Source organism: Podarcis raffonei, chromosome 5 (assembly GCF_027172205.1).
Source record: "Podarcis raffonei isolate rPodRaf1 chromosome 5, rPodRaf1.pri, whole genome shotgun sequence".
Taxonomy (NCBI): Eukaryota; Metazoa; Chordata; class Lepidosauria; order Squamata; family Lacertidae; genus Podarcis; species Podarcis raffonei.
The window spans coordinates 91,814,463-91,830,361 of record NC_070606.1 but is presented as its reverse complement, the minus strand read 5'-3'; the positions used below and the strand labels follow the sequence as shown (position 1 = coordinate 91,830,361).

At 42.0% G+C, this 15,899-nt stretch overlaps 1 protein-coding gene across 3 annotated transcripts in view; it reads right to left on the bottom strand.

Annotated features, from left to right (window-relative positions):
• FXR1 (FMR1 autosomal homolog 1) overlaps positions 1 to 15,899 on the bottom strand; it is a 42,226-nt gene that overhangs the window by 4,261 nt on the left and 22,066 nt on the right. Inside the window, exons 10-15 of one of the 3 annotated variants that reach the window (XM_053390616.1) lie at positions 14,408 to 14,517; positions 13,558 to 13,644; positions 12,949 to 13,156; positions 7,467 to 7,637; positions 7,121 to 7,321; positions 6,126 to 6,206 (exon numbers count right to left, since the gene is read on the bottom strand). In XM_053390616.1, the coding sequence (XP_053246591.1) occupies positions 6,126 to 6,206; positions 7,121 to 7,321; positions 7,467 to 7,637; positions 12,949 to 13,156; positions 13,558 to 13,644; positions 14,408 to 14,517 (858 nt within the window). Of the gene's footprint in view, positions 1 to 6,125; positions 6,207 to 7,120; positions 7,322 to 7,466; positions 7,674 to 12,948; positions 13,157 to 13,557; positions 13,645 to 14,407; positions 14,518 to 15,899 lie in introns of all 3 variants that reach the window. The other 2 variants (XM_053390615.1, XM_053390617.1) reach the window with 2 other exon arrangements.

Genomic DNA, 15,899 nt, shown 5'->3' with positions numbered 1-15,899 from the left:
TTCCATTTTAACAGCAAGTTATACATTCTTGATAGTGTCTTAGTTTTAGGATCTAACAGTTCTGTTTCCAATTTTGATTTCTCCACCTGGAAACCAATTTTTTTGTCCAAATTGTAAACCTCTCTTATTTGAAAATAATGAAGCCAATCTCGCACTTTATCTTTTAATTTCTCAAAACTCTGCAATTCCAATTTGTCTCCTTCTTGTTCTAATATTTCCCAATATTTCGGCCAGTTGGCCTCCATATTGCGTTTTTTCTGAGCCTTTGCTTCCATTGGTGACAACCACCTTGGGGTCTTGTTTTCCAATAGATCTTTATATCTTGTCCAGACATTAAACAAAGGTTTCCTGACAATATGGTTTTTAAATGCTTTATGTGCTTTTACCTTGTCGTACCACAAGTATGCATGCCATCCAAATGCATTGTTAAAACCTTCTAAATCCAACATATCTGTGTTCTCAAGAAGCAGCCAGTCTTTCAACCAGCAGAATGCTGCTGATTCATAATAAAGTTTAAGGTCTGGCAGGGCAAACCCACCTCTTTCCTTTGCATCAGTTAATATTTTAAATTTTATTCTGGGCTTTTTGCCCTGCCAGACGAATCTAGAAATATCTCTCTGCCACTTCTTGAAACAGTCCATCTTGTCCATAATTTGCAATGCTTGAAACAAAAATAACATTTTTGGCAATACATTCATCTTTATAACTGCAATTCTACCCAACAAGGAAAGCTTCAAATTTGACCATATTTCTAAATCTTTTTTTACTTCTAACCAACATTTCTCATAGTTATCTTTAAATAAATTCAAATTTTTAGCAGTCAAGAAAACCCCTAGATATTTTACTTTCTTAACCAATGTTAAGCCTGTCTCTTTCTGAAACCTCTCCTTCTCAATCGGTGTTAGATTTTTCTCAAGCACCTTAGTTTTTGACTTGTTCAACTTAAATCCTGCCACATGACCAAATTCTTGAATCAGTTCTAATACCCTTTTCGTACTAGATTCTGGCTCCTGTAACGTCAAAACCAGGTCATCTGCAAAAGCTTTCAATTTATATTGTTTAACTCCGACCCGAATACCTTCAATCAGACGGTCCCTTCTAATCATGTTCAGCAGAACCTCCAGGACCGAGATAAAAAGTAATGGATAGGGCAACCCTGTCGTGTTCCTTTTTCTATCTTAAATTATTCTGTCACCACATTATTAACTATCAATTTGGCCTTTTGTTCTGAAAAAATTGCATTTATACCATTTTCAAACCCTTGTCCCACCCCCATTCCCTGAAGATTTTTCTTCATAAAATTCCAAGAAATATTGTCAAAGGCCTTCTCCGCATCTATAAAAATTAAAACAGCTTTTGTGTTGATATTCACTTGTAATTTCTCCAAAATGTTAATTATATTTCTTGTATTGTCAGACAAATGTCAACCTGGGAGAAAACCAGCTTGGTCCTTATGTATCTCGTCAACCAAAACCTTTTTTAATCTATTAGCCAAAATATCAGCAAAAATTTTGTAATCCACGTTTAACAGGGATATGGGGCGGTAATTCTTAAGTTGTGTCTTTTTAGACTCAAGCACCTTCTTCCCCTCCAAAATCTCATTGCAGACCTGCTTTAATGGTTGAATTAACCAGTCTTTCAAAGATTTATAATATTTTGCAGTTAACCCATCCGGCCCTGGAGATTTCCCCAGCTACATATTCTGAATGGCACCTTCAATCTCCTGTTCTGTAATTTTGTGGTTCAGCATTATCTTATTTTCTTGAGAGATTTTTTGTAATCCATTGGTTCTTAAAAATTGATCTATATCAGTCTCTTTCTGTGGCCCTTGTGTATAAAGTTGTTTAAAGTATCTCTGGAAGCACCTTCTGATCTCCACTGGATTCTGAATGTCCTTTCCTTCTATCTCAATGTTTGTAATAGTATTTAATTTCTGTCTTTTTTTCAACTGCCAAGCTAGCAGTTTTCCACATTTATTAGCCGACTCAAACGTCTTTTGTCTCATCTGTTTAATTTTCCATTCTACTTCTTGGTTTATCAATTTCATGTATTGTACTTGATATAACTTAATTTCTCTCAGAATCTCTTGTGACTTTGGTTTAAATCTTAATTTCTTCTCCCCTTTCTTTCTCCAAAATTTTATCCTTTTTCTCATTTTGAATTCTCTTTTTTATTGCATTCTGTTAAATTAAAAACCCTCTCATAACCGCTTTGCTTGCATCCCAGGTTACTCTTTTTTCAACCATAGTTTTCAAGTTTACTTCAAAGTAGTCTTTCAAGGTCTTTTGGGCCTTCTCAGTAACCTCTTGATCTCTTAGTAGGGTGTCATTCATCTTCCATCTGAAGGAACCGATTGGTGCTAATTTCATTTCCATCTTTACAGCATTATGGTCGGAGCAAGTTTTTGGGCAAATTTCCGCCTTTTTTATCTTAGGTGCCAGTCCTCTAGTTATCCATATTTGGTCAATTCTAGTCCATGTCATTTTGGCCTCAGAAAAGAATGTGCCTTCTCTTCCTAAGGGGTTCTTAGTTCTCCAAATGTCAATTAAGTCCATATTGTCAGTCAGTTCAAAAAAGGTTTTCGGTAGTCTGCCATCTTTTGTTACTATCTGTCTCTGTGCCTTGTCCATGTTCGTAGATACCACCCCATTCATATCTCCCATCATAATAATGTTATAATCCATATAGTCCAGCAATGTCTCATGCAACTTCTTATAAAACTCCGATTTCCCCTCATTTGGTGCATAGATTCCTAGAATCAGAAATTTTTCTCCTTGAACTTGGATTTCAATTGCTAGAATTCTTCCTTGTTCATCTTTAAAAACAAATTTTGGTGATAGGCTTTCTTTTGCGTAAATAACCACTCCTCTCTTTTTAACCTTGTCCGAAGAAATAAACTCTTGGCCCAATCTTTTGTTAATCAATACTTTCCTGTGTAGCCTAATCACATGTGTTTCCTGTAGACAAATTAAGTCCAATTTTTCCTTTTTTAATAAATGAAAGACTTTCCTCCTCTTCTCTGGGGAATTCAGACCATGAATATTCCAACTTAATAGTTGCAGAGACATGGTTTGGTAGTTCTATTTTCCTCCAACTGCTCCCAAAAGTTCTTCTTCCTTTGACGGTGGTATCACTTTCCCTGGTTTGTCAGATCCCAAAGGTGTTAGTGCTGAACCTAGTACTCCTGGTCTTAAGGCTCTTAATTCTTCCCCAGCTCCTTTTTGAAGGCCTTCTTCGTGGTCACTCAAAAATTTTTCCTTGTCTTCAACTGATCTTATTTTAACCTTTTTCCCTTTAAAGGTAAAAGACAGCCCCTGGGGGAATTCCCATCTAAAGACAATTTTGTTACTTCTCAATAGGGCCACTAAATCTCCGTAGTTAGCTCTAAGCTCCAGTATATGTTTGGGGATGTCTTTATAAATTTCCACTCTTGATTCTTTAATCTCAAGAGTCTTCTGAAAGTGCGCACTCAATATCTTGTCTCTCTCTTCCTTTGTTCTGAGGGAGACCAATCTCTCGATCTGTTCTTCCTCCCTCCCTTTCCAAGTCTACACGCACTTACTATATTAAAGTCTTTTTCTTCTTCCAATGCCCAAAATTTTTCAAATTCCTGTGTGAGATACTCGCTTAGATTCTCTTTTTCAAGTTCTGGTACTGCCCTGATCCTCAGATTATTCTGTTTATCTTTCAAATCAATCATAGACAGAAGTGCTTGATGTTCCCCAATCTGTTTGAGCATCGGTTTAATTTCTTCTTCCACAGCCACCACTTTTTCCTTTGCCTCCTCAGCTATTTTTCGGTTTGACGCAGATTCTTCCAGTAGTTTTCCAATGGATTATGCATTAGAATTTACTTGCTGACTCAAGTTATTAATACTAGCAGTGTTTTGGTCAATTTTAGTTGATTGTTCAGTAACTTGCTTGCTTAGGCCTTCCAATTTTTCATAGATTTTATTTAACACTGAGGTAAAATCCTCTCCTGAAGCCATTCCTTTAGGCCTAGTTTTGTCAAAGTCTTCCTCCTGTGTCACAGGAAGGTCAGGAACAGATGATCTGCGATGCTGAGAAATTATACTAGGCTGCTGTGTTTTAATCTTAGCTGACCTTGTCGTCCTGCCAGTCATCCCACTTCTGTCTGTGAATCAAGGTCAATCCCACGGTCAGCTCTTCCCGTGGAAAATCCCCAAAGCCAAGAATGGAAAATTCCCCCAGTGAATGCACAGTCTCAATGTTCCTCTAGGGGGACACTGTATCCGCCATTAAAGTTACAATTTACAAGTCTTTTTTCCAATTTTCCAAAGTGTCCCCTTGTAAAACAAGCAACAGTTTCAGATCATAGGAAAACCTTCAAGAAACATCACTTTTTACAGAGTTGATCTTGCCAAAGTTACAATGTCTCTCAGTAGTGCAAGTTTCAATGTAACAGTATAGCAGTTTCTAAGCAGCCTGACAGCCCGTTACCGCGAGTTCAATAGTTTCCTCTTTTCTCCCACTCCGCGGATGGAAGGGAAACGATCAACTTATCTTCTTCCCCCCTCTCTTTACTTGGGGGGGAATTCTTCTCTTTGATGGTCGGATTTAGACTTTAGCAGTTCCACTCTCCAAAACATTTAGCTTTGAGAGTCTTTGCTTTGAAATCTTAAACAAGTCTGGGAGACGGACTTCCTGGTTGCGCCTTCCCGGTTCAGTGTCAAATTCAAACTTTTTTTTCCCTTAGTCCCAAATTCTTAAAACTTCACCTACTCACAGGTAGTTGTTTGGCAGCTGAATGGTCGCAGGAAAAAGGTCGGCGCTCTCCGGCAACAGCTTTGCGGCTTCACCCCACAGAAAGAGCGATCGACTCACAGCACCGCGCCAAACTCCCGTTACGCTCCGGAACCCCTTGCGAGGCCCCTTCGCAAATTCGGGGGGCGCTAACGGTGCCCGCTGAGTCCCACGGTCACAGGCTTCTTCTGTCTGCGATTTTTTTCACGAGGGTCTCCGCTTTCAATACTGACTAGCGATGGCTCTCCAAGGTTTCTTGCAGGAGGCTTTCGTGGAGCCTTACCTGGAGAAGCCCTACCTTGGTCCTGGGATAGCTCAGTCGGTAGAGCATGAGACTCTTAATCTCAGGGTTGTGGGCAAAGATTCCTGCATTGCAGGGGGCTGGACTAGAATGGTCCCTTCCAACCCTAACATTTTATGATTCTATGCTGGGGACTAAACTGGGACCTTTTGTATGGAAAGCATGGGCTCTGCCACTTAGCAACAGCCCTTCTATAGGACTTTCTGGTATTTTCCAATTTATGCTTCTGCAGAAGCAAATTTACGCCATCATTTGACAAAAGCTGCAGATGGATTGTGTGTGGTATGCCTCTGTTGTTCAATAGATTGTTTAAGCTGTTGTGTGGGGGTAATATAGCAAATGCAACAGTAATCACCAATAATTACTTGAGTGAAATACAGACACTACATTGGGGGGGGGATAAAAAAAATACTTAGCACAACAAACAAGGAATTTACAGGTGCAACACTTAGAATTATACTGAAAGTTATTTTACACCTTTAAAATATGTAAGGTGTTAGTATGCATTTTAAAAAAATCTGTCAAACCACAATTATCAAAGCATGAACATGCAACAATTTTTTTGTTTTAATTTAGTTGTGATTTCTGGTGTTCTTAAAAGCAAGAGATGTAAGTTTGATTCAAAGGACAGGAAGGCTCCATGCATCCTGGTTTGCTACAGCACTAGAACTTGGCTAACATACATTTTATGCATATTAAGGAAAGATGCCAGAAGGCCGAAGGAAGAGTCTGTCACAGTATTACTTGCAACATGGCATACATACCCTTGCACCTATGACATTCATTTATAGTTGTCCTCTAATTTCAACATAGATTAAGTAAAGTCTATGCACACTTTTACAGTGGAAGTACACCAAATAAAAGGCAACAGTATTAGTTTCATTATAAAAACTAGAACATGCCCCACTGACCATTTCTCATCCTGCAGTTTGATTAGTATTAAGCAATCATTATTTACAAAAGACAGCTTTACATATATTTTAGAAGGTACACAAACAGCAAACGCAGAGCATTCCTTCATGCTTGTGACCCAAGGTGGTTCACCTCTCCACTCGAGTTACCTGGCTGTCTATCTTCTGCCTGACCCCTGAAACGACGCCTGCGACTACGATTGCGTCGCTGGGGTTTTTTGTCTCTATCATCTGCAATTGCAAAGTTTTACTATGAACTTTCTCAGTGACCAAATTGTTCTGCTGGCAATTTAGCACACAACAATTTCCAAGGAAAAAGTATTCAGAATGGCTAAGTAGCACAAAAAACTTTCACACATCAGGGGACTGAAAAAGCAACTGCAACTCTGTTTAAGCTGTTATCACTAAGTTGGTACTGAAAGTTAAACATTGGCTAAAGAAATTAATTCCCCATCTCATGAGAAAGATTTTTTCCTTGGTGTGATTTGCTTAAACTGTAAATGGCTATTCTTAGACACTGAAAATAAACCCTGAAATCACATACACAGAAGCCCTACTTATTTTTAAGTATGTTTTGAATCACAGCCTTAGAGGAGCAAGAAATGGGGACTCTTCTCCTGGCCTCAATTTCCTTCTTCCCAAAGTTCATTTAGCAAATTCAGCAATAAAACTACTTAAGACCTAGAGAAGGCAAAGGGGACTCTAATTCTTGAGAAGTAAACAAATATGAAATTAAGGCCTGGCTCCTCTGACTTTCCCACCAAGTCGATAGCAGATATCTACATGGAATGAAGCCTTATGAATGAGTTCAATGTATGCTCTGCTATCCCATTACTATGGACTAAGCCTAAAATTGGACTGGATGCATATTTTGTAACAGGGTAGCAGAGATAGGGTTGCAAAACCCTAGATATGACATAGATATCAGAAGGCATCTCTAAGACATCAATCAAATGAAAGTCAGCCTTTCCGAATATTTGGTCCAAAATATTCCAGTCCAATATAGAGCTAAAATCTTATAATACTGCAACAGATGAGGACACAGTTTTGAACCACAAGGAAACAAGTAGAATAAAGTGCTAGTTAAGAAAATGAAGAGCGACTATTATATCTTTTAGACAGAGCTGATAAGGCTATTTACATACCTAAGCCATTTTCATTAACAGATGCTGTGTCAGATTCTGTCATCCCATCCATTAAGACAGCATCCTCATCAGTTCTTCGTCTACGAGATCGCCTACGCCGGTTAGTGCTGTGGTGTGATTCACTTGCGTCTGTGTCTGCAGTCTGGTCAGACTCTGTGTTATCAAGTAAACTGTAAGGGTTGCTGTCTGGGTCTTTCAGCACTTAAAGGAAATGACAAAACCAGTAAGAGCATGTTTTCATTTGACATATTTTAACTTTAAAATATTAAAAATCAACCATCATCAAGAAACAGGGAAGTAGTTCAGTGCAATCACAACACACAAAATACGCCTCTCAAATACATACCAGAACTTATAGAGGACTTCCCACCTCGGGGACCACCACGTCCACGACCTCCAGAAACACTGCGCCCTCTTCCCCCTGGTGGACGCCTTCTGCTGTCACGTTGATGTCGACTCTCCCTGTCATCATCTCCTGCTAATGACCAATCACTCAGTTCATCTTTCCTTTCCGATTCTGTTTCAGAGGGATTAGACAGCTCAGAATTTGTTCCTTTACAATAAATGAGAGGGAGAAGTGATAATCAAGTACTGTTCTAGTAGAATTTTGAATTTTAGCAGAAAAATGTCACCAGCAAGGAAAGAGACACAACATTCAGGGGTAAACGTTTGCTCTACAAGAAGAAAAGTATCATTCCCAGAAGAATGAACAACATCAGGCCAGTGCACCAGTGTCTGAAACACATAACAGAACTCAGTACAGAAAACTAACTTGACAGATTAGATGAGAAATTGAACTCTGCAGCACAAACTAGATGCCAAGGTGGATAATAATAATAATAATAATAATAATAATAATAATTTATTATTTGTACCCCGCCCATCTGGCTGGGTTTCCCCAGCCACTCTGGGCGGCTTCCATAGAAACCAAAAATACACTAAAATATCACAGATTAAAAACTTCCCTGAACAGGGCTGCCTTAAGATGTCTTCTGAATGTCAGGTAGTTATTTATCGCTTTGACATCTGATGGGAGGGCGTTCCACAGGGCAGGCGCCACTACCGAGAAGGCCCTCTGCCTGGTTCCCTGTAGCTTTGCTTCTCGCAATGAGGGAACCGCCAGAAGGCCCTCGGCGCTGGACCTCAGCATCCGGGCAGAACGATGGGGGTGGAGACGCTCCTTCAGGTATACTGGGCCGAGGCCGTTTAGGGCTTTAAAGGTCAACACCAGCACTTTGAATTGTGCTCGGAAACGTACTGGGAGCCAATGTAGGTCTTTCAAGACCGGTGTTATATGGTCTCGGCGGCCGCCCCCAGTCACCAGTCTAGCTGCCGCATTCTGGATTAGTTGTAGTTTCCGAGTCACCTTCAAAGGTAGCCCCACGTAGAGCGCATTGCAGTAGTCCAAGCGGGAGATAACCAGAGCATGCACCACTCTGGCGAGACAGTCCGCGGGCAGGTAGGGTCTCAGCCTGCGTACCAGGTGGAGTTGGTAGACAGCTGCCCTGGACACAGAATTGACCTGTGCCTCCATGGACAGCTGTGAGTCCAAAATGACTCCCAGGCTGCGCACCTGGTCCTTCAGGGGCACAGTTACCCCATTCAGGACCAGGGAGTCCTCCACACCAGCCCGCCCCCTGTCCCCCAAAAACAGTACTTCTGTCTTGTCAGGATTCAACCTCAATCCATTAGCCGCCATCCATCCTCCAACTGCCTCCAGGCACTCACACAGGACCTTCACCGCCTTCACTGGTTCTGATTTGAAAGAGAGGTAGAGCTGGGTATCATCTGCATATTGATGGACACCCAGTCCAAACCCCCTGATGATCTCTCCCAGTGGCTTCATATAGATGTTAAAAAGCATGGGGGAGAGGACGGAACCCTGAGGCACCCCGCAAGTGAGGGCCCAGGGGTCTGAACACTCATCCCCCACCACCACTTTCTGAACACGGCCCAGGAGGAAGGAGCGAAACCACTGCATAACAGTGCCCCCAGCTCCCAGCCCCTCTAGACGGTCCAGAAGGATGTTATGGTCGATTGTATCAAAGGCCGCTGAGAGATCCAGCAGAACCAGGAAACAACTCTCACCTTTGTCCCTAGCTCGCCGGAGATCATCAACCAGCGCGACCAAGGCAGTTTCAGTCCCATGATGAGGCCTGAATCCTGATTGGAAGGGATCCAAATGGTCCGCATCCTCCAGGCGTGCCTGGAGTTGTTCAGCAACCACGCGCTCAATCACCTTGCCCAAGAATGGAAGATTTGAGACTGGGCAATAGTTGGCCATACTGGCCGGGTCTAAAGATGGTTTTTTAAGAAGCGGTTTAATGACCGCTTCTTTCAGCGGATCTGGGAATGTTCCCTCACAGAGGGAAGCATTCACCACCCCGCAGAGCCCATCGCCCAGCCCTTCCCGGCTTGCTTTTATTAGCCAGGATGGGCAAGGATCAAGGAGGCAGGTGGTTGGTTTCACGCGTCCAAGCAGCCTGTCCACATCCTCGGGGGTAACGGATTGAAATTGATTCCATGCAACTTGACCAGACAGAGCTCTAGCACTCTCCCGCCCCAGCCCTGCTCCCACGGTGGTGTCTAGCTCCTTCCGAATATGAGTGATTTTATCTGCAAAAAACTTTGCAAAATCGTTGCAGGAGATCTTGGGGTCTTTACAAGGCCCCGGTGGTAAAGGTGGTTCCGTTAAATTGCGAACCACCTGAAAGAGTCTCCTGCTACTATTTTCTGCAGATGCAATAGAGGCGGTGAAGAAAGTCTTCTTCGCCGTCGCTATCGCCACTTGGTAGGCTCGAAGTTGAGCTCTAACCTGTGTCCGGTCAGATTCGGAGTGAGTTTTTTGCCACCGACGCTCTAGCCGTCTCAGCGATTGTTTCATCGCCCTCAGCTCCGAAGAAAACCACGGGGCTGTCCGGGCTCCATGCAATCGGAGAGGGCGCTTCGGAGCCAGACAGTCGATAGCCCTGGTTAACTCCGCATTCCAGCGGGCCACCAGGGAATCAGCTGAAAGGCCATCAACATGGGATAAAGCATCCCCTACCACTCTCTGGAAACCATCTGGATCCATTAAGTGGCGGGGGCGGACCATCCGAATTGGTCCCACCTCCCTGCAGAGGGGAAGGGTCGCGGAGAAGTCCAGTTGCACCAGGAAGTGATCTGACCATGGCACTTCTTTTGTTTCACTTTTACTTAGTGTCAGATCACCCACGTCACTAGAGGTGAACACCAGGTCCAAGGCATGTCCATGACTATGAGTTGGGCCAAACTTATTCAGGGACAGCCCCATGGAGGCCATGCTTTCCACGAAGTCCCGAGCGGCCCCTTGTAAGGTCGTGTCGGCATGGATGTTAAAATCCCCTAGGACAACCAAACTAGGTGTCTCCAGGAGAAAATCCGCCACGACCTGAAGCAGCTCAGACAGGGAATCCTTGGTGCAGCGGGGAGGTTGGTACACCAAAAGGAATCCTGTACTGCCCCTATTGCCCAACTTCCAGAACATGCACTCAGAAAACTGGATCTTCCCAGTAGGACGCCTGGTGCAAGCTAGTGACTTCCTAAAAATCACTGCAACCCCCCCTCCCCGCCCACATGACCTGGGTTGCTGTGTGTAAGAGAAACCTGGTGGGCAAGCAGCGGCAAGGACAGGCCCATCTGCTTCCTCCAACCAGGTCTCTGTCACACATGCCAGGTCAAATCCTCCATCCACAATCAGGTCGTGGATGGCAGTGGTTTTATTTATGCATAGCATGTGAAGTAAACCTATTTCTGCACAGTCCAATACTGAAGATTAGTAGAAAAACTTCATTCATACACACAAAACAGCATAAATGATCACTAATAGGAACCATATTCAGAGTGGATCTGAAAGGGGCTTCTTATGTATGTAATTGTGGGTGCTTCCATTTCACCTTAGCTTCAACACAATTTCCATGTAATTTATCTATTTGCCACAGGATGCAGAGCTAACTGAACACCTAAACTACTACTTTTACTCTGGTAACATTCATACATCTCAATCTGTTACAGATAAAGAACACCTTGCCAACACTAACAAAAAGTCTTTCAGTCAGTCTAAAACCCTACTGCTGATGGTCTTGGGTTATTAATAGCCCACAGTGCTCAGTTATGAAACAACATGGCAGGGAGGGATAAAAGATGTTCCTATGGAAACATACAATATGATGCCATTATATAATGGACAATTGCAATATTACTAATTCCAATCAAAACATGTAAACAAGGAGGAGGGCAGGATTTCCCATTAGAACTTGGGCTATCAATATGTGACAACTATAAAGGCTTAAAAAGAGAGCCCCAAACCTCTTGAAGTGGTGGCATAAAAAACAACAAAAATGGAAGCCTCTGCTCCCATACATGCCTATTATTCCCAAGCATCCCACTAAGCGTAAACAAGAAGGGCTGGCTGCTGAAAACTTTGTCCACAGTGTATACAGAGATCCAAGATTCTGAACATGCTGCCACCTCTTTTCACAAGCAACGTAGAAACATGTATGTGGAGCCTGGCATGAAAACAACACTCTAAACCTGAATTTACATATCACATTACCACATATAAAGTAACAGTAAAATTACGCACTCATTGGAACAGCTATACAGTACCTTATCAGGCAACCCATTTGTTTGTTAGGAGATCATTATTTTGCTGTAGCTAACACTAAATGATATATTTGAAAGATCTGATCAATTTAGACCAAGGTGGACAACAAGCCTGAATACACACTACAGGCCCTTCAGCTATAGTTGGGCTTGTTTGCAGAAACAAGTATGAAAGTATGCTGCCAAACAGACAAGACTATTTCTGAAGTTCGCATTCAGTAATTCATTTTTGATGCTCTTGATTTCCAAGTTAAGTGACAACTCTGAATTTCTTTAAGTGTCAAAATCTTTTAAAAGCTATCAAACACTAGTAATAAAATTCAAAGCACAGAATGTCCACCATTCACAGCTTGGCCTCCACTACGTTTTTATAATTTTCTAGTTGTATTCCTCACAACAGCCCTGCCAGTTAAGCAGCATTATGGTTTCCCATACTGCAGATGATGGGACTGAAGAGGAATAAAGGAAGCTGTTTTATATTGGGTTAGACCATTGGTCAATCTAACCCAGTGAAGGAGAACTTTAGGCCCCAAATTCTTAAGATTTCATTGAGTTTTATAAAGCTCAAATATTCATACGGGTTCAAGAAGGTCTACTGATATTGAACATAGTTAATGGGGTTGTGTGTGCAATCACCTTTTAGTGATATGTATGTGACCTTTCATGAGACCAATTTAATTCACAGACAGGAGTATAGAACCCTGAGACCACCATTACTGATAAATACTGAATAATACTGATAAATTACTGAAATTAGACTATCAGGCTGATTGAACACTATTCACTGTTGCTGACAGAAACAAGACAGGCCAAATTTCACAATGGGCTGCCTAGGAGGCAAACATTGCTCGTTATTGAACGCACCTAACTAAATTAGAAAATTAAGAAGTGAAAACTAGATTCTCCTGGATCTGAAGCACCAAACGTGTGAGAAATGAGCTGGAGAGTATGAGGTCCTAGGCTGAAAGGTCACCCCCTCTACCTTTCATCTCTACCACAAAAGAAATTTATCTTATTCCTGCTTTAAACACTTGTGTGAAATTATTCTTTGAAATGCTTGTAAGGGAAGAATTATATGAGCTTCCAGATCAAAATTAGGTATCTAATCAGTGTCTATTTGAAGCAAATTCCTGCAATGTCTACTCTTGTGATGCTGGGGACTGAACCTGAGAGACTTTCAAAACTGATCTTTAAGCATAACTTACCATAGCCAGAGGTGTAATTGGGGCCTCTCCGTCCCCTACCTCTTCCACTATAGGATCTGGAGCCTTGTACAGAGGAAGGGTTGTTCTCATCTGTGGTATAACCCTTTTCCTTTTCAGGACCTCTGGTAGATGAAGGTCTGAACCCCATGCCAATCTGACGTAGCTGCTCATCAATCTGGAGCCTCTCCATCCGCAGCTGTTCCACCTCCTGCATGGACAGTTACACTAAATGTAAGCAAGTCCACTGTTTTGCTTTTTTTTAAAAATGTCTTTTTTTAACACTTACACCCCCTATTTCTATTGTAACAATATTCAAAGCAGCAAACAGCTCTTTTAGTCCTAAGATTCAATTAGGACTATTCAATGCACAGTGCTCTCAGGGCAGTAATGCTTTGAGATGTAGACTGAAAGATCCACCGAAAATCAACATGTTATGATGCACTGAAAAATACCGTGATTTTGAGACAACTTTCATCCACATTACTTTCAGAGCATTTGGTGTATGCTGTTTGCTATCTTCTGCGTTTCCAGATCCAATACTGATCAAGTCGTACTATTGTGCATTCCCATGATACTGAAACTGCTGTCTTTCCCACAAAGAATGCTTACCTTCAAATAGGCAATATGGTATTCAAGAAGCACTTGGACATTCCCAATGCTTTCTTTAGTACCCACAAAGACAAACGGAACCATTCCCTACAAAGATAAAACATAATATTGTTGAAGCACAAAGAGAGTCACAAGCAAATAATGCCTACAACCCAGTGTACAATTACACAAGTGTAACAGTGCACTGGGTTGCAGCCTGGTTTTATTTTTAATGGGAATTTCTACAACTTTCTATACCATGGATTCAGTCTACCTGTGGGCCTTCTCTCAGCGGATAAAGGGGATAGGTGCAGGGAGCATCCCCACATAAACACAGCAAATTATCACACTACCCAACTTTTTTAGTATTAAGACATCTTCAAAGAAGAAAGCTGAACTGCAGTTAGAACTATAACCTAAATACTCAGAGCCAAAGTCTGAAGCCAAGACAACCTTAGCTTGAAATAACCAAAAAGGTTTTAGATAGCAGTTGTCAAAACCCAAAAATGGCACCACTAAACATTTTGACCTTCCAAATAGCACCCCTAAGGGGAAAGGCTGCAGCTCATGGAAGAGAAACCACTTTACATGCAGACAGTCCCAGAGAGACCCCTGTCTGAAACCCAGGAAAGCTACTGCCAGTCATCATAAACAATATTGCGCTAGATGGATTAATGATCTGACTCTGTGTAGGCAGCTTCCTTTGTTCCTACTGCCAATATAGTAGCATTTGTGAGTGACACGTCCATCAGACACTAGGCAGAAAGAATAATCTAATGCAGCGGCTTTTCTATCATTCTGCCACTACAATTTATCCACCCCTACCACCCCTTGGATGTATTACAAATTCCAAATAAGAATTAAATCTTACATCTTCTCTGGGCAGTTTGTTCTCATTGTCTCCTTCAATCCTCACTCGCACAACTCCAGACTTGTCCACAATTTCCTGAATAACTTTGCCATTTTTGCCAATAACTTTTCCTTTAATAAAAAAATAAAAAAAATATGAGATTTCTCAAGTATTTCTCAAGCAATCTATCAACAGAAGTAGCTGAAAGGCTGAGAACAAAAAAATTCCCTTTACAATCTCAAAATAATTAATATAAAAGTTATTTATAAATGGGTTCATTCAAAACACCATACAGTCATACCTCGGGATGAATACGCTTCAGATTAAGCATTTTCGGGTTGTGCTCTGCGGCAACCCGGAAGTAACGGAACACATTACTTCTGGGTTTCGCCACTCGCGCATACACTCAAAATGACGTCACACGCATGTGCGGAAGCGGCGAAATGTGACCCGCGCACGCACGTGTTACATTCGCTTCAGGATGCGCACGGGGCTCTGGAACGGATCCCATTCGCATTCAGAGGTGCCACTGTACACATTTTCTAACAATGAGGTTATTCCATGTTTCTCTCTGTTAGGGACTTTTTGTTAGGGATTTCCTCCTCCTTAACAGGAGGAAGATGAAAAGTTAAAAGGTCAATGAACAATGAACTGATCCAAAACCCATGGCAGATGGAATCAGAAACAGTGAGACCAAATGTTCAAAATGAAGTTTCACCATGTAGGAAAAAAACCCCTTTTCTCTCAACATCTGATGTGCAGGATTAGAGGAGCATCACTCCAGTCCCATGTCACTTTCTACTAGAGCCTACTCCATGTCTAGCAGAACAATGGTTGTACCTTACACTGACCCTGTAGGCCAAGACTACAATGCTTCAAGTTATCAGTAGGCATTGTCCTCAGGTGGTAGGGAAGAAGAGTGAATGAGTCCCAGGCAGCAGCTAAACGAGAACTTGGTCATGAGGAGACAAAGGGAGAAAATATTTATATTCTCCCTCGGTATCACGACCAATACACCAAGGATGACAGGCAGATGAATGAGCCCAGGAAGGGACCATAGTGTGGAGCAGCAATAGGTATCATCTGCTTAAAATTTCTCTCTCAGGAGAGAGGAGTGGAGCTGCACTCGATCACTGCCTCTGCAAGGAGATAATGAACTGAGTCACTTGAGGCTTCTTAGCTCCTTTGGCAAAAAGAGGAAGAAATTAAGAAAAATGAAAGGCAGTAATTGAAGCAAAAAGAGTAGGCTGAAGAGGCACAATTGAGGGGAAGGATTGCCTACTCTTGCTTTCCAGCCCGACAGAAATTAACTGAGGGTAGGGAATCTATTTGGACTCAGTTCCCATGGATAACATCTCCTTCAATTTCCTGCTTCCGCTTCCAAGGAAATAGCCTTCCCATGCTCCTCTAACCATAATCCAGAATACTCCATTTCTTAGTGCAGCACTGCTCTCTATATATACTCCAGTGTATCAGCCACCAAAATAGTAGTTCAGGTGTGTCATTAAAGAGT